The sequence below is a fragment of the Anarhichas minor genome, unplaced genomic scaffold (assembly GCF_050575085.1).
Source record: "Anarhichas minor isolate MPS153535 unplaced genomic scaffold, ASM5057508v1 ptg000024l, whole genome shotgun sequence".
Lineage (NCBI taxonomy): Eukaryota > Metazoa > Chordata > Actinopteri > Perciformes > Anarhichadidae > Anarhichas > Anarhichas minor.
The window spans coordinates 18,020,001-18,047,066 of record NW_027466470.1 but is presented as its reverse complement, the minus strand read 5'-3'; the positions used below and the strand labels follow the sequence as shown (position 1 = coordinate 18,047,066).

Below are 27,066 nucleotides of genomic sequence, written 5' to 3'. Positions count from 1 at the left end.
GCAGGTGTGTTTGTGTTATTGTGACTTTCACCAAGCAGAATAAGGAGGTTTACTGTTTGTACACACGTTTTGTTATATCCACTTCTGGTTAATGACTGTGCCCTATTTATAGCATTTGATAATGTTTCAGAGCTTAAATGATTCCTGTTATGAACTACAAGTTAGTAATGGCAGTAATGTCCACATTCTTTAGACCAATGCAGAACTTAACGGTACTAGATATTTATTTATTGAGTTAAAAGCCCCTTACATAGCCACTGTTCCACTGTGTTTATCACAAAAGAATTATTGTTCTGAATCTTTCTTAAATAAGGTAGCGGAGATATGTTATTAGGCTATATGGATGCTACACATCACGAGAGAAGGCCTTGCTGCCTGAAAGGCTGAACTCTGAGGAGTAAAGTCCCGTGAACTGCGGATGTGGTAGAATTTATTAAAATATTTAGTAAGAGATGGAATGATTCAAATTGCTGAGCCTTGACGATTGAGAAGACAGACCGATTTGTCTTTGATGTTCTCGATCCTGTTTGTCAGTCTCACGAATATTAAATTTACTCATTTCTCTTATAAACTCTACAAACAATTGTGAATGATAATATTGGTTAAAAAAAGAAGCCATTAATCTAACTCATTGATTGCAGGGTCTGTCAGGTAAGTTTCCCACTTTCCTATATTTATATTAAGCATCAAAAGAAAGAAACATGTACCACTCCAACAGTGGAAAGTATCAAACTTTTCATTAGTGGTCATGCTGATTTAAACTCAAAACGCTTATGTAACTACTAAGCTCTTGTGAGTAAAAACAAATATATAACTTAACTTAAAATAATAGATGCCATACATGTATATGATTTTTTTAAAAACACGTTTGAACCTTCAGGGACTACTTCTTCAACCCTTGCATTAGAGTGGGAGTAAAGAGGCTCTGTGCATTTAGATGGGGAGCAGGGGGAAGCAGGCCATTTGCGCTAAAACAAAAATATATTTAATGTAGTTTAGAAACTAGATAGTCTAGTAATAATATTACAACATGTGCCAGTGAGCATGTATTTGGTGATTTGAAGGTCGAACGACGAGTAAATCAGGCTAACGGTCCGTGCACGAAGTATAATTCATTCGCCATTGTTCACGTTGTATAATGAACAATGTCAGTTTAGGGTTGTTGCCTCATCTCATTGGTCGACTTGAACAAATGCAAATGTGTTCTGCTTGAGTAGAGGAAGTCGAGAGTCGGAAACGAGACAGCTCGCCTTCAAAGTAAAGGTTGCGCGTTTTCAAACGTAACTTGCTCCAGCGATCAATTTAAGGAGAGCTTAAATTAATGAATGTAATTAACATAATATATTACTTTGATAAAGTCATATTTCTGCCACTTTCCCACAATTGAATGTGAATAAACTGCCAATAGGTGCAAACACTGAATTATTTGTATGTAATGATTAATTATATCATCAATTTATTTATTTAAATAAAGGCTTCTTAAACTATTTTGGTGAATGTTTCAGGCTGTAGTGTTGAGACTTGTGATGAGTCTGACAGATTATGGTCACAGTTTTTAACAGTTTTAAACAGCCCTCCTCCCAAAGCAGGCGTCTGCAGACCAGTGTTATTGGATGGGAACTTCATTTTACGAGACAGCCATGCTGGTGTGTCCAACATGCTGAAGAGCTGGTAGTCTGTTGCATTGGTTCCCAAACCAATTCCAGTCTGACGGTTTGCATCCCCCAAGAGCTCCAGAGATCAACCTGAGGCGTCACGAGACAGATAACATGATAGCAAAGAAGTAAAGAGAACCAATTTATCTGGTTTTTACTCATGTGAGATTAGGAAAACAATTATAATATTCTAGAGTCAAACTTTCTGTATCTCAATGGCAATAAAACAAGTCATTGTATTTGGACCACAGCATTTGACCCACATTATATCTTCTCAGCTTGGCCCTTTGACCTTTTGTTTAACCATTAAATTCAGGATTTAGGTGTGACAAATGAATCAATGAGGTAGGTGAATTATGGTTAGTGTTTAATAAGAAAGAACCAAAATGTCTGTTTATTTTTCAATTGTCATTATTTATTGCTTCGTGATCAACACATGCTCACTCTTCTATGTAGGTATGTTTGTTTCTTAAATGACATAAATATAACAAGTACATACATGATGTAATTAGGTTGCAAATTAACCATAAACATCAAATATCAGATAAATTAATCAGCATTCAATACATCTGTATCAATAACCTACATACAAAGGCACAGGCAAATATGACTAAATCTATGGTTTAAATAGCTACTCAACTCAACATACTGTCTTGTTATTAAGTGTCAGAACAAGCCTAACTTCTTTATATTTGAATCACAGATTGTGAATATAAATTATTGTATCATGCAATCTGGTGACATTATGAAAAACATCAACTGTGCATGACTGTGGATGATAGGAAACTCACACTGAGCACACAGATGTTTAAAGATACGAGATACAGTATTGATCTTTATTGAAATAAGGTTTTAGGTAAATTGTACAAATGCTGATCAGCCTTCAACGTTGCAGGTTTTGTTTTCATCACTAGATTCCGCTTGATCACCCTAACGACGTCACGTTTGTAAAAGCCCAAACCTTTCTGAATGAATAGCTCTCTCGCGCCTGTAATCCAAGTTACCGGGAGGCTGAGGCTGGCGGATCGTTTGTAGGTATGTTTTGTTCTGAAATTACATGAAATAACAAGTAAATACATGATGTATATAACTAGGTTGCAAATTAAGCATGAACATCAAATAGCAGATGAAATAATCAGCATTGAATACACCTGTATCAATAACCTAGACCAGGGGTATTCAATTAAAATTCACGAGGTCCATTTCAAGAGAATCGCGACACTAACTTCCTAATTTCGCCAAGGTCTCCCTAAGCCAATCATATATTTCCCGTCAAACTTTAAAGACCTGTTCTCTTCTCTGCAGTCAGCTGTCATTTCAGTACGAACCAATGCACCATCTCTCTATCAGTTTGGGGGTCCTTGGCCTGAAAAACGTTGAAGACCCCTCATCTAGATCTTCAACCTGCCCCTACTGTCTTCAACACCCCCACCAGCGTCGACTCTCCAAAATTTTAACTTTACTTTGCACAATTTGATAAATGTATTTGTTCACTGTAAATTAAGTTTCTCCTGATTGAACAACCTGTGCCTACCTGTATAATTGTGTCAATTATCTCCCGTTTGTTTCAGTTCTCATATTTATTATGTTTTTAGTGTGGTATATTTTCAGGTCTTGCACAATACAGCGAAGACCCCAAGTGTATTTGTCTTAGATGAAAACCAGATGTGCAGGAGACCAGGGGCAGAAGGGGGGATGTGTAGAATGAGGAGGCCACATACATTCTCTTACGTTCCGCCCAGATGTTACATAACATGTATCCTATATAAAGAGGAAGCGAGAGCCCTAAAGGCAGGACTTTCAGATTCGACTTGAGACCTCCGGGCGATCTAGACGTCTGTAATGGCATGTGTTGCTTGTTTGTAATAAACTTTATTATACCAGCAAGAACAGTGTCCACGGAGCATCCTTCCTCATCACTTCAACAGCATTGTCGCATGAAAGATGGCGTCACAAACAGGATCGGAGGTGGCCTTGCGGTTTCCTACTACCACTTCACATACGGTGAGCTCTCTCGATTGAATGCTGGTCATAAATTGGGGCTGTTATGTGGAGTTGCTTGGACACACCGTAAATTAAGAACCTTCTTGTTTTGGACATGTCCTGTTGATTTGATGTTTAAAGTGAGGCTCCGTGCTAAATTTAATGTAAAAAAGGGGAAGATAAAAAGTGAAGAAAAAGGAAAAAGGAATAGTTTAGAATAGCTTCATGGTAACGATAAGGTGTGCTAAACAGTATCGTGCAAGATTAATGAAGAGGGGCCCTCAACTTCTTAACGGTAAGACACATGCATATTAGTCACTGCGTAACGATGGCTCTGACATAGTCCGGAATTAAGTTAGAAAGACAAAATTGGGGAAACCTGGATCCAGGTAATTTGAATAAATAAATGTAAAAAGGTAAAAGAAAGAGTGATAAGGAAATAAAGGAAATGATCATATGATTGAGCCGCAAAATCAGATAGGTAGAGCCCTCAAGTGTAGGAGCATGTAGTACGGGCCGCGTAAAAGCTGAAACATCTTATGGTCAGTTTAATAACTGGAGAGTGTAAATTCACAATTCGATTGACTGTTACCACTCTGACATTTGTTGACGAACGGTGTCTGATGCAGCCTCTCATCGAATATTTACACCTCAGAGGTAGCATACATTTTATGAGAAAAAGTAAATAGCGGCAAAAAGCATGCTGTGTGAATGAAGGCTAAGAGAATGTGTGTGTGTGTGTTTACTTTGGGATGAGAAGAGAGGGGAGAATGGGTGTGCGTAGAAGTGCTGAAGGTATGTGTGTGAAACTTAGCTGCTGATGTGTTCCAGATGTGTGCTATAAAAATGCATAGGATTTGAATAGATGTGTTAAAAGAAAGAAAAAACATATTATGATTGAATAAACGTACATAGGTGGTGATTTGAGAACGGGACATTTAATAATTTGTAAGGACAGATATGTGGCCCAATGTATTTTATAAAACAATGAGCTTCGTTTGAGAAGACGTAATGAATTGAACGAGTCAGTAAATAAAACATGAGCTATTCTTAAAAGGGACGTAATATAACAAATGAGCTGTTAAATGCACAATGAACTTCGTTTAAGAAGGGTAGAATTTGACACCCCCCCCCCTCACTCGTCTCAAAATTCCCTCCAGATGGAGGTCGGAATGTGGGGGTGGAAAGGCGTTCGGTGATGATAAAACTCTCTTGGGAGATACAGAGAATTTCTTTGCCATTTGAACTGTTGGGTTCAGTTGGAGTTCACTAAATGCTACAATGTTTAGGTAAGGGGTCAATTTAGGAATAAAATTGATGTATGGGTTCATAAGAGACTAAATCATTGCCTGTTTCTTGTCTGTTATGTCATTTACGGTGAATGAGAATTGAGAAGGGGAGGCAAGGCAGTGGACCGGCACATCACGGAATGTGGCTGGCTGACGTCCACGGGGAGGCTTCTGTTTCAATCTACTAAAGGCCGGTACAAATTTATCTACAGACTCTTTAGCAAAAAAAAAATAAAAAATAAAACCTGCATTTTCCATATTTGTATGTGTTCTCAGTCGTAGGTAATATTGATGGTACACATATAAACCTGCTTTCATTTATAAGCCTAAGAGGATACTGACCTGCTCCGATACACATGAAAGAATACATGCTCTAGGCAGATAGGAGAAATAAATAAATAAATAAATAGAAAACTTGGCAACTGATTGACCAGTTAATGCATTTAATTAATTAATGGCATATGATTGTTTGGTCTAACCTCTGCTGACAATTGCAGATGTCCATTTTTGTTATTGTGCGTGGTTTGTTCTGATCTGTGCTGTGTTGTACATCAATATGGTGACTGTCTGATGATTTGAGCTGAATATTGGATAATTGGTTAATTTGTTGATTGATTGATTGTTAATTTGTTAATTTGTTAATTTGTTAATTTGTTACTTGGATAATTGGATAATTGGATAATTGGATAATTTGTTAATTGCTAATTGGTTAATTGAAGGGGGGAAGTAATCTAAATAGCCTTGAGTAGTTTTAATTGTAGCAATTAATTCTTAAAGTACAATAACGGAACATAAGAGGAAGTCATTATAATGGGAAAAAAGAACACTAAAAATCCAAAAGTAATCACTCCTGTTGAAGTGGTACAGAAGAATAATCCTTTAATTAGAGGCATCGCAAACATTGCAAAAATATCGGGAAAATGGCATAAACGCTGGCCTGAAATTGACCAACCATGGCCAGTGGAGGGGACTCTTAACCCAGATGTAATTAAAATAATACTGGTACTTGTATCCACATACAAGGCAGAGCAAAAGAAGGGAAAAAAGGGGAGAAAACGCAAGGAGAAGAGGCAAGTGGAGCTTGGCATTCTCCAGTTGTTTGAAAATGAGGGACAGAAACTGATCAAAGCTGCAAACGATAAGAGGGATAAAGATGCAGAAGAAATAAAACAAAATACAGAACAAACAGAAAAACTGATGAAAGACACCAATTCATTGTTCTCACATATGAACCCAGTGAAGGGACCGCCACCTTATGAGGTAGGGACGAAGTCCAAGAAAATCTATCCTCAGATCCCAGTGATCAGTCAGGAGGGTGACTACCGTATCAGAAACGAGGAGGACATAATAATAGAAACAGGACGAGCGGAGACAACTATAACGATGCATCCAAGATCCAAAAGTAAGAAGAAATCAAAGTTTGAAGAAGGGAAGCAAAGGCGGGGCCATGGAAACGAGAGTGACCAAAGCGACCAGGAAGGGAGCAGGGGAGGATATGACCCTGAAGTCAGGCGGATGCTGGCCAGAGCGGAAAAGAAAGGAAATGTTAGCTCTGATGACAGTGAGGATGAAGAGAGCCATGAAGAGGAAGCCCGGAAGACTTTAAGAAAGGTCGAAATAAGCATAGACCGATGCCGCCGTGAACGACAAAAAACTGATAGTCCAGAAGAACTAAGAGAACTAGAGTACCAGCTGGAGGAATTGCGGTTTCGGAAGGAAGAGTTAGAGAATGCAAACTTCAACCAATCTGCCACGAGAGATAGAGTGCGCTCAGTGCGGTCAGTGCATCTGTTTAGGCCTAGATTTACTTGATCTTGGTTGACGGAATTATCATATGTAAATTTACTTGATCAGCATGAAGATATCAGAACAGCGGTCCCTGATATAATGGAGGTGACATCAGTGGGAGCTACCAGCTGTTTTTGTTCAAATACAACTTATAATGGGCCGGGAACGTTTATGGGGTTATCAGATTGTGATAAATATATGATGGAATAGGAATGATTCGTATGAAGCATCTTTTCAGATACCAAAAAACAAAAAGAAGACAATTTTAAGGGTATATAACCAGATATTGCCGGGGAATGTGACTATAGGGAATTTTAAGGATATTTGGTGGGTCTGTGGTGATAAGGCATACATATTTCTACCATATGGGTGGACAGGATGCTGTTATATGGCACTGTTGAAACTTCCATATGAGGTTCTTACTATCCAGAAGGGAGTAGGGCCAGATGGGGGCCAATCTGATGTCGCTTCACATAGTAGGATGAAACGTGCGTTGGCACAGTTTCACAATTTGGAATCTTACCATTGGAGAATAAGTATAGGAGAGAAGTGGGGTATAGGATTATTTCCATGGTATGGGGTGACATTCTTGGCAGATCACATCGACAACATTACCTACACCTTGCAGGGCTTTGCGAACGAAACCATAAGAGGTTTCGAATTTTTGTCAAACACTCAGAGAAGCCACAGACTGACGTTGCTAAAACATGACATGGCTCTTGACTATATTTTGGCCAAACAAGGGGGCCTTTGTATGACTTTGAACTTAACAGGGGAGGCTTGCTATACGTTGATTCCTGATAGTTCTGATAATATGACTAGTGTCATAGAGGCATTGAAGCTCATAAGAGATGCATTTGGTCCGTCAGAAGACGCGGGATGGTCTGCAAATGCTTGGTTGCAGGATAAATTGGGGCCACTAGGAGCAGTGTTAGTTCAGATTTTGGTAGCGCTCGTTCTGTCGTTGTGTGTGATGTTTTGTTTTTGTACGCTGTTGTTGACCTTTGCAAAGGCAATGATAATTAGATGGGTTGGAGTTGTGCTACCCGGCGATCAAACTCTGATGCCATTATTACACGAAGCTGACACGGACATGGATGAGGATGACGCAATAAAGATCGAAGTGGTGGAGGAATATCCATTTTGAATATCTCATGATTATAATCCTATTATTTACCTCTGTTATTGCTTGCGTAGTTTGTAGTGTTGATTTTGTTTTGCTTTTTCGAGACTTTGTGTAAGTCTCGAAGGGGGGAATATGTGGTATATTTTCAGGTCTTGCACAATACAGCGAAGACCCCAAGTGTATTTGTCTTAGATGAAAACCAGATGTGCAGGAGACCAGGGGCAGAAGGGTGGATGTGTGGAATGAGGAGGCCACATACATTCTCTTACGTTCCGCCCAGATGTTACATAACATGTATCCTATATAAAGATGAAGCGAGAGCCCTAAAGGGAGGACTTTCAGATTCGACTTGAGACCTCCGGGCGATCTAGACGTCCGTAATGGCATGTGTTGCTTGTTTATAATAAACTTTATTATACCAGCAAGAACAGTGTCCACGGAGCATCCTTCCTCATCACTTCAACAGCATTGTCGCATGAAAGATACGACATTAGTTATGTATGTTATGTTATTGCAAACTAATTTGCAATCATAACAAGCGTGGTCTTTGTTAGTGAAATGTTTCTTGTATACAAAGAACAATTACTTACTGTAAAATCTTCTAGGTGTGTTTTCTAGACTTACACTGGTTATGAAAAAAAGTAGGAAAATAATCCTTGTGTTGATTTTGGAAGTTTTACCAAGCTTCAAGATCTGAGAGACAATCATGATTTAAGAGTCTGCTTTTGAACAGCAACCTCATGGCTTCCGTGTAGTAGAACTCAACCTATCCACAAACATTGAATTAAACGTTGGAACACCTCACCTCTACTGCAATGAGCTCGGTTCCATTGTGCTCCGGCAGCCCCGGTGGCGTAGCCGGGTGGTGTGGGAAGTAAGGGTTGCCTGGGAGGTACAAAGGAGGTAGAGGACAATGATGATGTTGAAGGGAAACGCTGAGACAGGCAAGTCCCAGCGGTCCAACACCGGGGAGAGACCACTGAAGAGAAAGGCACTGGAGATAGGGACGGGGGGTGAGAGAGCGGGGGGTGGGAGAGCGGGGGTGCTGATAATTTTTAATGAAATAGACATGGTTTACAAGCTTTTTAGAGACACATGTTCACACTCACACTAAATGGCTTCACTGTGGCATCCATTTCTCTCATACTGTACGTTGTAAGTGGAGGCACACTGATGGTGTGGTGGGAGGAGGGCCATTGGCGTATTTCATTATTAGCATTCAGAAAAATTCAAAGCGGTGAATAAAGTCATAAAAGTCATAGTACAGCATCTCGAATGAAGTCATGAATAAGTCATAGTCAAATCGTAAACTGAGAGGCAAGATCAGCAATCCCTAGACCAGAGGCCTTCCTCTTCAGCTGCTGGCATAGGAGCTTTTAAGAACTTCCTTTGCAATTCAGGTGCACCTCGATTGGCAATGCAGATTGTCTGGGGAGGATAGAAAGGGACAACATCGCAGGGAAAATATACAGCCAAAAGAGTATGTCGAAAAAAGTCATAGTAGGCTATAGTAATTAACAAAGACACAGGTAAATATAACTAAATCTGTAGTTTAAATAGACTTATGCTGTCATCTACTGGTAGAAATGGTAAACACTTTTACTCTGCTACCCTTATACAGTCGGTGCTCTGCGTTCACTCAAGGAACAGAATACGGTGGAAAAATAAGTATCAGGTCCAACAGCAACAACTCTGAACACAAAAATGACTTTTATTAAACTATATTATGAACTGTATTGCAAACAATGCACCGATTAATCAAAAGTTGATTCTTGCTGTGTACATGGATAAATGAGAATAAACTGCATGTAGTCAACTTCTGTTGCTAACACACTCCCATCGAGCAAGGATTATGTCTTTATATTCATTAATTTATCTTCTTCTACTGTTACCCTGGTATATGCTTGCATCATAGACTATAATAATTTCTTGAATACGGTCATTCTATCGCCTTGACTTTTATTTTGACTTTTTATTTTGAAATGCAAGGAGATCATGGAGCAGAGTCGACTGGTTTAACTTCCGTTTGAAGTCGGAAGTGCTGCCTTCAGGGCCTTTTCTTTGCTCGTAGATGGAATACAGAAAACAATCAAACTTGTTGTAAATATAAAGAGTTAGTTAGCTAGCTGCCGTTTCATTTTAGACTTCAAACGAAAATGGAAACAAGTGAATCTGGCATTTTACCTACCGGCTGTTTTAATTGGCCAAACAAAACGTTAAGCTTACAAACATGGTTGTAAATAATGCTAAAAGTGTAACCTTTGTTCACTTAGAAAGCTATTTGTTTCTTCACCGTCACGTCTTAGCGAGTCACATAGCTGGCAGAAAGTTAATAAATAGGCCTGTCATACAGTCATATATACATTAGGTAGGCCTTTAAGTACCTTTAAGTATTTATTTCCGACAGCCCTTGAATGTAGCACTAGCTATGCTTCGGACATGGCGGTAGCATCACACGTATGAATGGGTTTGTTTTGGGCCTCCTGCAAGCTTTGCTCCCCGGGGAGCTAATACATAGCATTTTGATAACTTATTATTTTACTTTTTTCAGCCCCAAATCGCCCCTTGTCCCAGGTCTGCCTCGGGCTTCAAAGCTAAGATAGTTTAGCTTCATCTCCTCCACCATAACGTTATGCTAACCGGTGGCAGAGATTAGCTAGCGAGCCGCTAGCAACTTTAGTTCATGTTGAGATAGTTGACCCAAATGGGTAGGTCATTGAGAAATTACCCCTTTCGACTAAGTGTAACACGTGCGTGGTTGTTTGTGTGTTTGGAGTAAATCATCTCAAAATGGACCTCAATTTCTACTCTGACCTGTCGGATGGTTGTGCTCAAAATGTTGACTCGGAGTTTTTGGACACTCAAGCCTATGGTGGATACTCGGAGGAAAATAAGGTAACCCGACATTACCAGTATTTAAGTGAAAATGTCGGCGAATGGAAATGCGTTAGTTAGTTAAAACGGTCTGTTTCAGTTTACAGAAGGCGGCGACAGTTATCTCACAATCAGTGGAGGGGGCCACCCGTTTTTGTCCGCTGAGGTGAGTGAGTTAACGCTAAGTCAAGCAACGTGGTACCGGTAGTGCAGAGTAACACGTCTCCACCGTCTCTCTCTCCACATATAGCAGACGTTCCATACCCCCAGTCTCGGGGATGAGGTTTTCGAGATCCCCCCTATCTCCCTCGACCCAGACCCGACTCTGAGCATCACTGATGGAGTGTCCCACTTTCAGTTGACGGATGGGTCGGGCGGCCCCGGGGGGCCTTCGGGCTCCCGTAGCCTTGTCAGTAACCTGGTGGTGGAGGCCAATGACCCGTCCTTTGCTTCCACCTTTGTGAACTCTGGGTCTCAAGGCCTGGAGCAGCTGAACCTTGGCGCTATGGGCCAAGCTGGAGTGGGAGCCCTGCTGAGCTCTTCTGCTCTGGTGAGTGTCTGGTACCCTCACACGGAAACGCTGTTTGGTGTGTTTGAATGTTAGTTGTCCTTGATGGGAGTAATTCATTTTTTGTGTTCAAATCCCTCCGCAGGAACTGGGGAATTCCAGTGGTTCACATTTCAGCAGTTCATCCCCCATGACCATTGATGTCCAACTTGGTGACATCAGTCATGGTCTTTTGGGAAGCAGCCACTTGAGCACCATTAACCCGTCTGAGCTGGCACTCGGTCTCGGGGGTGACAACATTGGGCATCCTTCAGAGACACTCGAGCAGCCGCTCTCAGCAACACCATCACCGGCTGGCTCCCTGCAGGATGAGGACATGGATGACTTCAAGGTGAGAGGTTACACCTGTAGACACCTACTTACTACCTTAATGTTTGCTTGCATGCCTTGTATTCATGTCTGTTGGATTCCGTGCTAGGTTTTAAGATCTTACGGCTAATATGTCTTCTCCCCTGTCTTTCACGATTCCTCTCCCTACTCAGAGGAGTGTGCTGGTAGACGCCCCCTTGTATCTCTCCTCTTCCCTCTCCCACATGTCCTCCCACCCAGCTCCTACATCTTCTGTGTCTCCGGCTACAGCCAGGAGGGGCGGGGGGAAGCCGGCCTCACTGGCCTCAGTGACGGCGGCAATGGGCGCTAAGAAAGGACGGAAGAAGAAAGACCCAAACGAACCACAGAAGCCCGTCTCAGCGTATGCGTTGTTCTTCAGAGACACCCAGGCAGCCATTAAGGGCCAGAACCCCAACGCCTCTTTTGGGGAGGTGTCAAAGATTGTGGCCTCCATGTGGGACAGTCTGGCTGAGGAACAGAAGCAGGTATAAGGATTCTTGTATATTAATGTCCTCTGTCGGTATTGGGGGAGAGAAATGATTTAAAACGATGGTACTTGTCCTGTCTCCACTAGGTGTATAAGAGAAAGACAGAAGCAGCCAAAAGGGAGTATGTGAGAGCCCTGGTAGCTTATAGAGAGAACCAGCTCACACAGGTAAGATCATGCTGTCCTCTGAATGAAAAGCAGGTGATTGCTGTTTCAGATTTTCATTCATATTTCTTTTCTATGTTTCTTTGAATCCGTCTTCACCACAGCCTGCCATTGAGGAGATGGAGACCGCCCCTTCACCACCACCTCCACCGGTGGTCAGTCTGAATCCTGGAGCCTTTCAATTAGCTGGTCACCAGGCCATCCGTCTGCCTACCAACAGCCTGGAAGAGAACACCATCACCAACATTTGTGCCTCCAACATCATCCTGGACGTCCCGGAGATGACCACGCGTTCCCGCACGGGGGCAAACAAAGCCCCCGGTCCAGCAGCCCCCGCTCCCCCGTCCCCGACCATCACAAAGATCATAATCCCAAAGCACATGTTGCAGCTGGGGGGCCAGGTGGTGACCGTGTTGCCCGGAGGGGTCCGCTCTTTGCAGCCCACACTGGTGGTGTCGGGCGCCTCTCGTCAGCCACCTCCGCTGCAGCAGATGCAGAGCGCACCGCCTCCGCCACGGCTCCAGCAAATGGCGCCGGCGCCTCCGCCCTTACAGGCCAAGCCCCGCGAGGGGAGCACCACGCTGGGCCCCCCGGTGTCCATCGCGGCTACACCGATGCCTCCACTCCAGATAAAGATAGTTCCTGCGTCCTTGCAGGCCAAAGAGGCCCTGCCAATTATCGTCCCTAGTACAATGTCCTTGTCGTCCACTGCCCAGTCTGCACCCGTCGTGTCGGTACAGGTGGTGAATTCTGCAGACACGTCGGGCAGCACGGACGACGACGTAGTTACAGAAGTGCTGCACTCAGAAGAGGTACATGTTCCTAACTCATCGCTGCCGTTTGTTCTGTGTGAGGCCTTGTTTATCCACAAATAACTGTGATTTGATCGTTGACAATTTTGACTTTGGATAGTTCAGTTCTTTAAAGCCGACTCATAATTTATCCTCGGACAACACAAAGCTGTTGTCGTAGCAACATATTCCCAACTGTTAGAAGTGAAAGTTATTTTTCAGATTCAAGTGGTTCAAAATATTTAATGCAAAACTGTCAAATCTCAAATCCATTTCCTACCTCACAAGTCAGCAGATGTTAAACTTTATCTCTCCCACTTACTGCAACAATAGTGCCATAAATCTTCTTTTGTTTTACAGCTTTGAATCAGTGGATGTATAAGATCTGTCTGTATCGGAGACCCTGCCCCTCTACCTGCATTTTCTCTTTTCTGTTAATTTTTCTGTGTTCGAGACATTTCTGGGCGTCGAGCTCTATAAAAACGTAGCGACCCGGTGCCAGAATCTAAGTACGCATCCAAGAGGAAGCTACAGAAACAGTGGACATAGCGCCAAAAAGACGCCGTGTCTGGTGTCTGTGGTGACATTCCTGCGCTGCGCTGAGTTTATTAGCGCCACTTTGTTACATGAACAGCACACAAATATCCGTCAATCAACCTTACTCGCTCACTTATCGTTCTTCACAGCGTAGCTGCTTATTCTAGCTCTCTGATTGGTTACACAGTATGTCAGTCTACCTGTATTACCTGTTGCAACCCGGCTCAAAGGCCGCAACAAAAATGGGAGACCAGACGAGTTTTAATATTATAATTAAGCATATTTATTTACTAATAGAACATTAAGAACAAACATGGACAGTCAGTAATCAGTCATGTATTTGTGTGTGGATGTGTGAAAATGGCTGTAATGAAGCAGAGGTGTCAGCCAGGGAGGAGAGCGAGCACTCCGTGTGAAGGTGATGAGCTTTTATTCAGAAAGACGGGACACGGGGACACCTAGTGGGGCGGAGGGGTCGTCGCATACTCGATGCTTTGACGGGCAGGACGGGGGAGAGACCATAGCAGCAGCAGCTAGGAATATGGCAGAAGTTATAGTGTCCAAGAAAAGTGTATTGAGTGATTCCTCTAGATAAAATAAGAAACTCGGCATTCAGAGAAACGATTTAAAAGTACCAATTAGGGGGAGGATGCAGGAAAATATCTCAAAGTAGAGTCTGGTCATTAGAAAATGCAAAGAATATGGCAAAGCTGTAAATCAGTGTGGCTGAGAAGAGAAGCTGTCCACACAAATGCTGCTTTCACCAAATGTATGGCAGAGTGTTAAAGAGAAAACACTCCCATGACATCTGGGCTAGTGAAAAGGTGCTGGTCACACAGCAGCCCATGCAAGTTGACACGGATTGGGCAGTTTCACACAGACGATTGGGGGGGGAAAAAATGCACTTTCCAGATGTGCACATCTCATCACACAGCTGTCAAAAGAGCCTCTACTTATCACTTTATTTAGTGTTTTCTATCTGTTGACTGTGGCAAAAAATCTTATTTACATTCACTGATTTTAAATTTCCTGCTTTTCTTTCCAGGAAGAGATGGAGGTGAATGGCTCCGGTGATGCCGGGACGATGAGAAGTGTGTGTGTGAGGCCGGGCTGTAACAACCCGGCCGTAGAGAGCGACGACTGGGACAAAGAATACTGCAGCAACGAATGTGTGGCCACTCACTGCAGGTGTGTAGAGGTCTGAACCGGGCACTGGGTTACATTTAGTCTCCAGCAGAAATTAAAGAACGTTTCTGAACTTTATATTTTCCTTTTTCTTTTTTTTTCAGAGTTATATTCAGGGCGTGGTGCTCGTTCAGGAATCAGACCATGGGTCTGGTGAATTAAGGCGCGGCGGCCAATCACATCAACAGAACACTTGTTTTCCAGCGTTTCCATGTTACTATTTTTGGCACACTAATATAAGGATGATCATTTTGTGTTATGTGTACAGGTTTTAGTCAAGGGACTCAAGGCAGCTAGAGGGAAAAAAAATCTGCACAAAGAAGTATAATAGTTGATCAGCAAAAAGGTATTCTTTAGTTTAGGTCAGTTATACTTGTTTACTGTAAATTGGAAGTTTGTTTCTCAAAATGCTCTTTCAAAGAACATTTTTACAGCAGTTTGTGACATGATGGTACGGTACTGTACATGGGTCACGGCATCAGCAGACCTATTCACTGATTTGAAATTCATGTTCTGTAACGTTTTGGTGTTTCATGTCTAAGAAAGCAAAACAACATTTCTGATTCCTAACTACTGAAATATGTTTGAGTGGGGAAACAATTAGTACCACTGTATTCCTTGTTTTTGTACTGAGAATAGTGGCCTTTTGAGTTTATTATTGCCTTCATTTTTTGTAAAGCATTCTGTTCAGATAACTGTTAAAAAAATAGAAGCTTGACTTTCATGTTTTCTTAATAAATGAGCAGATTGGCTCAATCCATTTCTTTCTCTTTTTGCTATGTTTCTTAAAGCAGGACTGACTCTTGTAGGTAATGGCTCAGTTGAATGCACTGCTACAGCCTGACTTCATCTGGTACGACCAGTAGCTTATGGTGGCTAAAGTCAGCAACCTTTATATAGATGCTGCTGTGTAACGAATGTTACAGAGTCAGTTTGCTGTTATGTGATTCCTCCCTACCTATGTTACTGCAAAGCTACACGTTGGCATTTTCCATTGGCCCGTACTTGGCACTTGTTGCCAAAATGGCTGGTGTTCAACAAAAGTTACATAGATTCCGATTGTTTTCAATTCCTTTATTTCTTAAACTAGAGTGGAGAAGCTGGAATGTTTTTTTTACCAGGGTACCATTGAAACTGAATTTGTTTTTATGACGGTCTCAATTTTTTTCTTGGATTAAATAAATACAATAAAACCATAAATAACTTTCAAATGTACAAAATGTGTGTGTCTAACGTCACAATGTACTCTGTTTTGTGTAACTTGGATGTTGCACCTCAGTACAGGTGCTGGACAGGACAAGAATGAGTGGTGAGTGTCCATCGAAACTCGAGGTTACGTCAAGCTTTCTTTCTTGTAGCGAACATGAACGTCTATTGTCTTTTCATGTTTAGAGGCCAAAGTTACAAGTTCATTTGATCAGCCAGTGAGCAAGTGAATTACGTGAGAATATTTGTCCATTAATGGTCAAGTTTGATGACAAGCAGCCTGAGCAAATAAATTGCCTCTGCAACGCAACTTAAAGAACGCTACGGACTGTTTTAAGCCACCTTCCTGTTGCCATGTAATGTTAACTAAAGTAACTACCTGTCCGTCATTTTGATGATTGTTGTAACCAAAAAAAAAGAAAAATACATCAGAAATGAATGATGTTCCTTCCATCTTATGTTGGTTCTAATTCATCAAGCTGCTCAGAAGTAGCTCCATCCACTGCTTTCAAGCTATCATCTATCTCTTTGGTCATCCTGATTTGTCCCCAATTACTCCTCTATGCAGTTGAAGTCCTTGGCAGTAGCATTGTAGTGATTATCTCATCTCCTTTGACTTTGTAGTGCAGCTTCATTCTGTTTGCTTGCTGTTGGTCTCGGTCTACAGTAAGCAGAGAGTTTGGGTTTGCCTCCCCATGAGCATCATGGCTGCTGTCAGTACTCTGCAGTGGAGTGTTCCTGTGGTCCAGCAGGACCAAATACGGGTCTTTGCCTGCTCATTTAGCTTTTTGCCATCAGCCTTTTGGATGCTTTCACTGCTGCTTCCTCTATTCCATTGCTCTACGGGTATCCTGGTGAGATGTTTTTTGTGTCTGGAGTCTAATGACCTGCACTCCTCAGCTCTTTATCTTCTGCAAGGCAACTTTGGTGTTTCATATGGTCTCAGAGTCTCCTTATGCTGCTTTACTCCTTTGCACTGCACTGTTCCGTGTATGTTTTGAGACTTGTAGTTCTGCATCTAGCTCCATGGCTCTTTGAATCACCTGTAGTCTCTCACTGCACCATGATGATTGAGTCAACTTCCATCTCAGCTGAGCCTCTGTCCCCCTGGCCGGTGAGATAGGCTCCGGTCACCATGTCGGTGTTTCCCAGGGCAGTATCTGAGTTTAATCTCAAACCCTTGAAAAAAAAGTTATAAAAAAGTCATAGTAAAGCGTCGAAAAACGTCACCAACGAAATCTTAGAAAAATGTCGAAAAAAGTCATAAAAAATGTCATAAATAAGTCAGAAAAAGTGATAGTGCAGTATATTGAAAACAATACATTGTATTTAATATAAAAAATAAAAATACGTCATGGTACTGTATTTCGATTAAATGTCATATAGTTTATCTAAAAAACAAAATATAGAATGTCCAAAAACATAAAAAGCCATGGTATAGTATGACAAAAAAGGTCAAGGAATAGTATGTTTAACAAAGTCATATAAAAGTAATAATATAGTAGTATGTCAAATCAAGTGTAAAAAGTCATAGTACGTCAAAAAAATCATAGTATGATGAAAAAAGTAATTCAAAAGTAATTATATAGTATGTTGAATGAAGTGATGAAAAAGTGCAAGTAAAAAGTAGTCATACGACAGAAAGTCATAATATAGCATGTTGAAAAAAGTCAGAACAAAGTCGTGAAAGTTATAGTATATATAAAATTTGCATTCAGATATCCAAACCTTAACAAAGACGTTGTTTTTGCAGTAGCTTTATTTCATACTTGTGGTAGTAGGCACAGGGGTTTGTAAATGTGATGTAAGTTCTACTGTTTGTGTCCGTTTCTTCTTTTCTCACCAGATGAGTGCAGAGCTTTCCGTTCAGGACCAGAACTGAGGACGGATCACTTGATCCATGTTGTACGATTGTACTCAGAGGATGTCATGTCTGCAACAAGAAAAGATTAAAATGTGAATGTTTCTGTTCCACATTCCCATCCTTCTTTCTCTGTTGTGTCGAAAAACAAAAGTCATACTATAGTGTGTCGAAAGAATGATGAATAGTCAAACAGTCATAGTATAATAAGTCGAAAAAAGTCATAGTATACAGTGTCGAAAAAGTCCCAAAAAGTCTTCGGCCCAATCCCAATCTCCACACTCACACACTGTTCAGGAGCGCGCCTCAAAGTCTGTGAGGGTTTAGGTCTGTCCCTCTGTCTCACCTTCACATCTTGAGCCCTTTATGAACACTTTCCGTGAGTCTGCATTTCTGCAGACTTTGCCCAGGGGAATTACCCACAATTCATAGCAATGCGACGTAAAACTTTACCAGTGGAAGCATAAAAAAGGTAAACAAAGAGGACGGCACATGGTGTTTGGCCTGGAATATTACATTTACTCAGAAACATTACGGATTAAAGAATGATGGAACATAACAACACATGACATCAGAGGAATGGAAGCAGAGATTATATTACAGATTTAGTCAAACATTTCATTTTGTCATTGAAGCTGTTTTGACAAAAACGAGTAAATAGATTATTTGAAATTACCTCTCATCTTGTGAGGAAAGAGCCTGGAAGATGTTCAAAAATATCGTGTACCATTGTGGGTATTTATTTAAACTTTATACTCCCCGATTTGACCATTTGGGTTTACCTACACAATTCTGATCACAAAAAAACAATCAAAAAATGAAATGACAATATAAACAGATTATGAGCTAAAAGTTTTGCCATAATGTCAAACACGTCTATGAATCTGAAAGGAGAAATAACATTTGCATACAAATGAAAACTTAAAATAATAAGAGCAGTATTATCAATTTAATACACTCGGGGGTTTTGCTGCTACCTGGCTTGGTTAGGTGCGACCAGTAGCTTATAGTGGCTAATGTTGGCTAAATTTAAATTGATATTGCGCCGTAGTTAATATTATTCAGCCAGAGATGTATTTTACTTTTGTCACATTATCCTATAATTGTCACCTGTTCTGCAGTTCAGCAAATGTTACATAGTCTTAAAATCGCACATTTTCTGTGCATTTTCAGAATGCTTTGGGCATCATAACAATCAAACCTATGCACACTAGTATCCATGTTATGAGCCGATTATTGGAGTGCGCTTCTAAACACCATATTCTGGTTTGTAGAAAGCTGGATATGTGAGCTGGAATACTCGGATGGAAACTGAGATGCTTTGGCAGTGTGAACACTTCCTCCAGGACTCTGATCATTCTCGAGGTGCGTCCTCAAATCAAGTTATGTAACAAACAGTCGGTAAAGCAAAAGAAACATGTTCATGCTGAAATAAGTCTAACAATAGTGATGAAAATAATCCTTTTAGTGTTGCTCTCATTACTGAAGATTGGATGAAATTAAAAACAGAGAAGTAAATGCAGCAGAGTCCAGGTAGCCAGAAACCCGACGGACATCAGCCTCAACTATTGAGGGAACTTAGTTGTTACAGAAGCGATGCAGACGATCAGAAACCTGGATATCAGAATAATGACAACAGTGATGGGAATAACCACGAGTATGCTCAAAAGCAGAATAATGATGTGCCTGTAAACACACTCGTTGTCTTCTTATCCCTCTTTAATGAAAATAATGACTTTCTACCTCGTCCGCATCACACCGACAGTACAAGGCACATGTTCTGACAGCATCTTCATCAGGCTGGTCAGTTTACGCCAACACAAACACGTAGTTCTCTCTGGAATGCCTTTAACTAAAGATTGCCATTCCAAAGAGTTTTAAAAGATTGTATTTTGTACCTTGATCTTCAGTCTCTGGAGGTTTGTGGCTCTTTAGTGGATGATTAACCAAGAGTTCTATGTAGGGATGAAGAAAAAGGAAAGATTATTCAAGTTGGCTGAGGTCCTCAGAAGGTTGGAGAATCAGATCAGACAATAGTGGACTTCAACTCGTGTCAAAGACGCATTTGTATGTTTGTGTGCATGTACGACCATCAGCCTGTTACAAGGAATAGTTAGACACGTTTGGAACTCAACCATTACACTTACATGCAATCTTGCCACGTGTAAGAGAATGCTACCGTCATGTAGTGTACAATACTTTAAATATGAAGCTAAATCCAGCAGCTGGTTAGCTTCGCTTAGCATAGCATTAAAACTGAAAGCATGGGAACCGACTAGCATGGCAACAAGCAAAGACTCCAGGAAGTCACTGTGCCTGATCAAAAAACAGCCCAACTCATAATAACGCCCTGTGAAACCACAACTTGATGTTCCACACTTTGGTTTTTATCAAACAATATGTTCATTTGTGAGATTAACATGTGCTGGTGGGTTTTGTCACCCTCAGCCAGAACCAGACTCCGCCCCTGCTGACAGTCTTCATGCTAAGCTAACATCTGCTGGCAGTAGCTTCATATTTAACGGACAACTGTGAGAACGGTATTGTTCTTTTTAACTAAACTAAACGTGTTTCCCAAAATGTTGACCTATATCCCTTTAACACCCACATTCACATTGCCCCTAACAAATGTCACATGTATTTATATTTATGTGTCCTCGTTCCCTGATGTCTGCGGTTGTCGTGTAAGCAGGCAGCAGTGGGTGTGTGAAGCCTTCCTTCTTACCCACAATGGTGGTATAAATCTGATTCACGCGGTTCTGCTGTTCTTCCAGCGTGTTGGTGATCGTCTGGATTTGCACAATGTAGTTGTACGCTGGTGGGTGGAGGGGAAACAAAAGACACAACAACAGTGAGTGCATGTTCACACATACAGGACAGACTCAATACTAGGGCTTGGCATCATCTTACCGTAACACACGACAACGACCCACAGACAGAGAAGCACCATCGTGACATTGTTGAGGGACGAGACGACGGGGTTCGCTCTCCGCTTCTGTAAAGGAAGAAAAATACAGATTACAGCAGAAAAGTGTTGAAACCAAACGGCAAACCCTTAAAAATCACAGATATTGACAATTAAGTAAACAAAGCTTACTTCACGTTTGAAGTCTTCCTGCAGTTTTTTTACCGACTCATTGGATTCTCCAACTTGCTCCTTCAGCTTGTCGAAGCGTTGGTCCATGTACTCCTGTTGAATACATACACAGCTCAACTTTGAACCTCTTAATATCCAGTTAACGTCCAATTTATATTCTCCCTAAAAGTAGCTTTATGTTGAAAAAATAAAAAAACATCTTATTCTGGACTATCTGACAGCATCATATTATTTAGCTGTTTGAAAGTCACACTTTCAGATTGTTTCTCCACACGTGCAGCAACAGGAATTTCCTAAATGAGTGTGTAAAATCTCACTCTGTTTAGTAGAAACTGTTGCTACCTCAAACTTCCTCTGTGAAACATGATGTTTTCTTATTAACATAAAGATGCCATGATTTTTTAAATTTCCTGTGCGTAAAAGTGTGTTATTCAGAACTCACAGTCAGCTGTCTGCGCAGGACGAAGGAGGTCTCGGTGGCCAGGTTGTGCTGCTTGCTCTCCAGGGCGCAAATGTTGCAGAGGTAGCGCCTGGACGTGTTGCAGTAGTACCTCAGCACCTCGTCCTCGTGCTGTGGGCATCTCCTCTCCAGGAGGTCACTCAGAGGCCTCACCAAAGGGTGCCCCGTGAACACCGGCAGCTCCAGGTGGTCCTTGACGTGCTCCGTGCACAGCGACACCTCGCACTTCAGGCACGTTTTGATGGCCAGAGTTTCTTTCTCCAGGCAGAAGTCGCAGTACACACTTTTTGTCTGCTCTTCCTGCTTACACAAAAAATAAATCAGATATTGAGATGTCACCCAACAACTATTTGAATATTCTCTACGTGTTTTGATATTGTAGTTGAACAAAAGTGATTATAGCGGATACCCTCCTCTTCCTGTATATCCGGAAGTCCTCTACGATGTTGGCCAGAGCGAAGCTCTTGTACACCCCAAAGATCGGTCCAAAATCTGCCCTACAGTCTGGACACCGGAAGGGAACGTCTGAGGAGTGATCCATCACGGTTTCCAGACAGACCAAACACATGCTGTGTCCACAGGGCAGCTGCCGGGGATCCCTAAAGATGTCCTGGCACACTGGGCACATCAGCAACTCCTCAAGCTTACTTTTCTCCGCATCTTCCATTCTTCACCCCTGTTCTTTTGAGTACCACTGTGCGCCAAAAGAGCAGTCAGGAAGGAGTTAACTGCGGAGTTTGTCCAGCACTTAGCTGCTGCCTTCAACACTGCGGGCTCGTTGGTTATGACCAACGAGCCTCAGCACATGATACTGGGAGGTGATCAGTTTAAAGTTAAGGCTGACAAACAGCTCACGTCCTCAGTGTTACTAGTCTGCTGTCTTCCGTACACACATTGCTAAAACTGAAAGCGCTGCTGTATTTATATGCGTACTTCCTGGTGGGCGGGGCCTACAAGTTAGTCGCCTTACTACAACTGTTTACTTTAAACCGTGAATAATATCATGAAACCATTTGTCTATATAACTTTGAGAACCAGCTAGTCACAGCTAAATGTTTTCTTCAAAAGTCGCATATAATGACTTTAATAATTGACTTACTTATAGTGTTCCTTCAATTTATCCAATGCAAACAAAACAAACCTGCTAATAGCTAATGTAGCATGACTTTTCATGCCGTAAATTCACCAAAATATAAATATTAAGTGAAAAACGCGTAAAGGCATATATTACATATTATTATATCCTGTATCAATCATCGCATTATTCAGTCATGTTTTTCCTGTAACCTGGAGTTAACTGACTGGACTAACTTCAGAGCAACATTACACTTCCTGTTTACATCACCCAAAGCATGATGGGAACCCTGGTGGCACAAACCCCACATCACACATCGAAAATGTACTTATTCTTAGTAGTGGTGGAATGTAAATAAATACATTTACTGAAGTATTGTACTTAAGTACAATTGTAGCTTTTATTATATATATAGTTATACTACCTTATTACAGTAATCCACTACATTTTGAAAGCCAGTATTTTGCTCCACAACATTTTTTTAACCACTTGAGTCGCTAGTTACTTTTGCAGATTTAGACTATCAATATTAAGTATAAATCACTCAACACATTCTGATATAAAAACACAAACTAAGACTTCCAGGCAGAATATAAAGTAGTTAAAATCATCCCTGCCTTTTACAGTTGTAACATGAGTAGACTTTTCCTTTTGTACTTTAAAGTAAGATTCTAAATGAAGGACTTTTACAGTGTTTTGCTATTTTTACTACCTAGTAACATATCTAAGTACTTCTCCCACCATATTACATTAGTCTTTTCATGAAAATAACATACTAGCTAATGTCTAGTAACTTAACCACTAGTCTAAAAGTGTTTTTAACCGATAACAAAAATATATCTTATCAATTAAGCCATTAGTGACGACATAAAAACCTCTTATAAAGGGTGGTTTATTAGAAGGTTGTACCTTTCCTCCATACCGATTGTGGTACATTGAGGAAACAAAATAACCATCTATGTGCCACAAAAAAATATTTTTTAATAATACATGAGACACCGTTATCTAGTAAAATAAGTTTTACAATTTGATAGGAGACATGTATTCAGGAATATAAAAACCTTTAAAAAACAGTAAAAAAAGAAAAGAGTACACAAGATGAAATTTGTTTGGCCATATGTGCATGTGTGTCATTCCAAAGGGTTTTAACATTACAACCACTGTCTTTGACATCTCGGTTATGAAAGGAAAGAAGTCTACATACGTTCAGTAACCATAGCATGAATACAAAAACAAACGCTTTTTTAAAAGGGTGTAAAGTCAAAAAGGCATAACATAAAAAGACTAAAGACATAAAAAAAACATGACACAGAAGGGTTGGCAGGTGAGGACTTGTATGTTGCCCAACCAAACTGTCCCAACCGGTACTTGAGCACATCTGTGGTAAACCTGCTGTTCGGTGGAGGGAATTTTTTGCAGACTGACAATTTGTTTCTCAGAAGGCCGAATGCAAAAAAAAAAGGGGTCAAGTAGTTGAACAACCCTTGCACACTGTTCCGCAAACATTGGTCCACAATCACGAGAGGCAAACACATGGCAAGGAATAATAAACTATGAAAAATAAGACCATCAGTAGTATAAGCTTCCAAAAAAAAGCCCCCATCACACAAAATCCCCTCTTATTGGTCATTAAAATAGAACTTTTCTGGAATCAATCTGGATCAGGGTCTCTTTTTCTTTCACTGCTATAACTTCAAAAAAAGAATCGTAACGTTACATGAAAGTCATGACAGCAATACAGTGTTTTCAGTCTGAGGTAGAAAGTGGTGCAACCACCACAACCATCCACCGGCGACTGTTATTCCACTGCTACAAGCCCGCGATTGTCCTGAATGAAGGAACAAAGAATCCACACGGGCTCTCTTTGTGTTTCTCCAGATTCCTTGTGATCCTGAACATCTTGCCACAAGTGGCGCAGTTGAAAGGCTTCTCCCCAGTGTGGAACCTCAGGTGTGCTTTCAGATTTTCCCTCAGACGGAAGCTCTTGCCGCACTTCGTGCAGGTGTGCGGCCTCTGGCCCGTGTGGAACCTCAGGTGGCGGCGGAGGCTCTTCCTCAGCGCGAACGACTTGGAGCACGACGAGCACGGGTACGGTCTTTCTCCAGTGTGAAAGCGCTCGTGCCGCCGGAGAATCTTCCTCCGCTTGAACGTCTTCCCGCAGATGCTGCACGGGTATCCTTCGCGGGAGTGGGCGACCACCTTCTGAAGCCGCCAGACGCCGTTGTCACAGGGGGTGAAGCAGCAGAGGCGGTGGCCGGTGTGAAGACCTTGGTGGCGCCGGAGGTCTTTGGGCAGAGGCCAACCAGGACCCTTAGCAGCACAGTCCTGAAGCCTCATCTCTGACTCAGGCACCGTGAGCACGTCCACCAGCTGCACCGCACAGGGACGCGTCAGCTTTTGGTCGGGAGAAGTCAGTTTCCGTTTCATGTGGAGGTTGGTCTTCGTCTCCTTTGGCGTGTGGATCCGTTCCCAAACCGCAACCGGAGCAGGAGTCACCGCCCCATCAGACGGGGACGGACTGTAGGCGGTGCCCTTGGCGGTGCTGACGCAGACCTGCTGAGGCTCGGTTTCAACGGGCATCTCTGAATGGTCCGGTTTAGGGGCTGGAGACTCTGGCTTGAGGATCAACGGGCAGACAAACTTAATCGTCTCCCCAGAAATTATATTGCGTGTGTCTGGTTGGATCACGAGAGGCTTCTGTTTAGCCGGAGAGCTTTGCGTGGACCCGTGTGTCAATGTCCATGTCTCTGCAGAGACTGAAAAACACCAAGAGGCATTTTTAATTATATTGTACATTCCAACCATCTTTTACAGTTACAATACAATAACTCCATCTGAGACATGGAACATGCATCACTGCTGGCTTTGCCTATCTGTTAAAGTAACAGCTTTTGAATAAGTTGAGGTGTGGCATCGCTGCCACAACCTTTGATGTATTCTCTCTCGAGCTTTGAGATGTCAGCATCGCAGTCCAGCCATTTCTTCACCGTACCTCGTCTTGTCACCTGTTTCTATCTACCAAACTGCCATCAGCTTTTATCGCAACTGCACACTTTACTGTAAGCTACAGCAGTGTGGCTTCACTTCACAGCACTTACTCCGTGGTGGAGATGTGCTTACTTATTACTGACGTGTGGAAAGGTTGGGTAGATGAGTAGGATGTGCAGTATCACTAATAAGTACTACGCTAGATATTTATAAGAAAAATCTCAGTTGTAGAATTTAATTTCGACAAACCTCCGGATTTGTGGAGGGAGACACAAGTTTGTTTGTATTGTAGCTGCCACTAGGTGTGAGTATAGAGACGTTTCACTGATGGCGCCTTTAAGTGGGACCCATTTGTGACACTTGTGTGTGTACAGTTTATCCATACTTCCCTTTTCTGAAGTGCTTATGCCTAACCCAGGATGCCTTGCGACACTTGCCAGTTCATGACGGGGATATGTTGCATTTATGTTGTTCTGTTTTCCATTAACAACAAAATGCACATTTCAGGAAAAAGCTTAACAAAAATATAATTCGGATGATTTGCATCAATCAAACATGTCTCACATCCCTTTTTCTCATCTGCAACTCCCACTTGTAAAATTGAACGTGCTTTGTGTGATCCAAACTGATTTCCTGTGTATTGCACTACTTGTTCGTGTGTGCACAGTAATTGAAATGCTCCACACGAGAGACGAAAAAATCTGTTTGCATAATTTGTATCCGTTTATCAGTGTGTTATAACCTTGGATTTCAACTCAGTGTCCCGGTGCTTTTCCTTACCATGCAAAACGACCTCTGTTTGAGGATCCCTATCAGCTGGAGACTCTGCTTCACACCCGCTCGACTCTACCCTATCTACAGTCTCTGCCACGACCTGTTTAAAGAAGAAACATTACAAATGTGCGTGTCTTCAGCACACTGGATGTTACAGGAACAACTGAGCCCAACTTTTGGGGGAGACACAAGCCATTATAAAAGACAAATATGACAAAAATGCACTTTTATAGCCCCCCCATGCCACAGGTTAATAACTCCTCCGTAAACCCTCACTGACCTGTTCCTTCAGAGGCGACCCCTCAGGGTCAACTTGGCCATTAACATCAGCCGGGAGGATTTCTGATGGGACGAGACTCCCCTCCACCACCCTGCACTCCCTCAAACAATCTCCATCTGAAAGGACAGGGGGGCCTGTGGAGAAGAGGGAGGGGGGAGGGGTTAAAGCAGAGGCACACACGCATTCCTCTGGGTTTGCAATGGGAAACACACCCTACAGGAGTTCAGTGCAACAGTTTCAGATGAACAAAGCGTGTGCAAGAACTAAACATACATAAAAGCACAAAGCTAAATGTGCACTGGTTGCGTACAAAGTGACCATTATGCGGAATTTGCCGTGCAGTTAAAGCAATCAGTGTGCACTCTCCTCGTGCATCTGTCCCTGCAGCCTAGCCGTGGACGTAAACAGGAAGTCACGGGAGTTAAAGCGCCAAAGAGACCCACCAGAAAGCTCAAACGGCGGACAAACGTCCTCGTCCACTTGCACACCGATGCTGCGTGTTGTGTCCCCAGTAGACAAACAATCCAGTCCGGCACTTTGCCCTTTG

General features: G+C 41.9%; 3 protein-coding genes across 7 annotated transcripts in view; 1 reads left to right on the top strand and 2 right to left on the bottom strand.

Moving 5' to 3' along the window:
* The first annotated feature begins 9,878 nt into the window (after positions 1-9,878).
* Positions 9,879-15,538, top strand: tox4a (TOX high mobility group box family member 4 a). Of its 2 annotated transcripts, none has more exons than XM_076097372.1 (9): positions 9,879-10,736; positions 10,816-10,881; positions 10,969-11,265; positions 11,369-11,614; positions 11,766-12,098; positions 12,188-12,268; positions 12,370-13,077; positions 14,639-14,781; positions 14,883-15,538. In XM_076097372.1, the coding sequence occupies exons 1-9, from the start codon at positions 10,632-10,634 to the stop codon at positions 14,938-14,940; spliced, it is 2,037 nt and encodes a 678-aa protein (XP_075953487.1). In that variant the 5' UTR covers positions 9,879-10,631; the 3' UTR covers positions 14,941-15,538. The 2 variants fall into 2 exon arrangements, with proteins under 2 accessions (XP_075953487.1, XP_075953486.1); XM_076097371.1 differs by having other exon boundaries at positions 10,966-11,265.
* Positions 15,539-15,837: 299 nt separating this feature from the next.
* LOC142956072 (E3 ubiquitin/ISG15 ligase TRIM25-like) lies at positions 15,838-22,719 on the bottom strand. Of its 4 annotated transcripts, none has more exons than XR_012955985.1 (8): positions 21,812-22,719; positions 21,385-21,702; positions 20,943-21,035; positions 20,756-20,840; positions 20,575-20,660; positions 19,744-19,800; positions 17,828-17,917; positions 15,838-17,163 (listed from the first exon to the last, which is right to left on the bottom strand). XR_012955985.1 is itself a non-coding variant. In XM_076097375.1 (8 exons), exons 1-7 carry the CDS (start codon positions 22,067-22,069, stop codon positions 17,874-17,876), a joined length of 945 nt encoding a protein of 314 aa, XP_075953490.1. In that variant the 5' UTR covers positions 22,070-22,716; the 3' UTR covers positions 15,838-17,163; positions 17,828-17,873. The 4 variants fall into 4 exon arrangements, 3 of the variants coding, with proteins under 3 accessions (XP_075953490.1, XP_075953492.1, XP_075953489.1); XM_076097375.1 differs by having other exon boundaries at positions 20,571-20,660; positions 21,812-22,716; XM_076097377.1 differs by lacking the exon at positions 15,838-17,163 and having other exon boundaries at positions 17,726-17,917.
* A 636-nt stretch (positions 22,720-23,355) lies between these two features.
* Positions 23,356-27,066, bottom strand: part of LOC142956071 (uncharacterized) — a 3,979-nt gene continuing 268 nt past the window's right edge. Inside the window, exons 1-4 of the mRNA XM_076097373.1 lie at positions 26,963-27,066; positions 26,520-26,653; positions 26,246-26,339; positions 23,356-25,233 (exon numbers count right to left, since the gene is read on the bottom strand). The exon at positions 26,963-27,066 is cut by the window's right edge and continues 268 nt beyond it. Coding sequence (XP_075953488.1) covers positions 24,287-25,233; positions 26,246-26,339; positions 26,520-26,653; positions 26,963-27,066 — 1,279 coding nt within the window. The 3' untranslated portion in view covers positions 23,356-24,286. The remainder of the gene's footprint in view (positions 25,234-26,245; positions 26,340-26,519; positions 26,654-26,962) is intronic.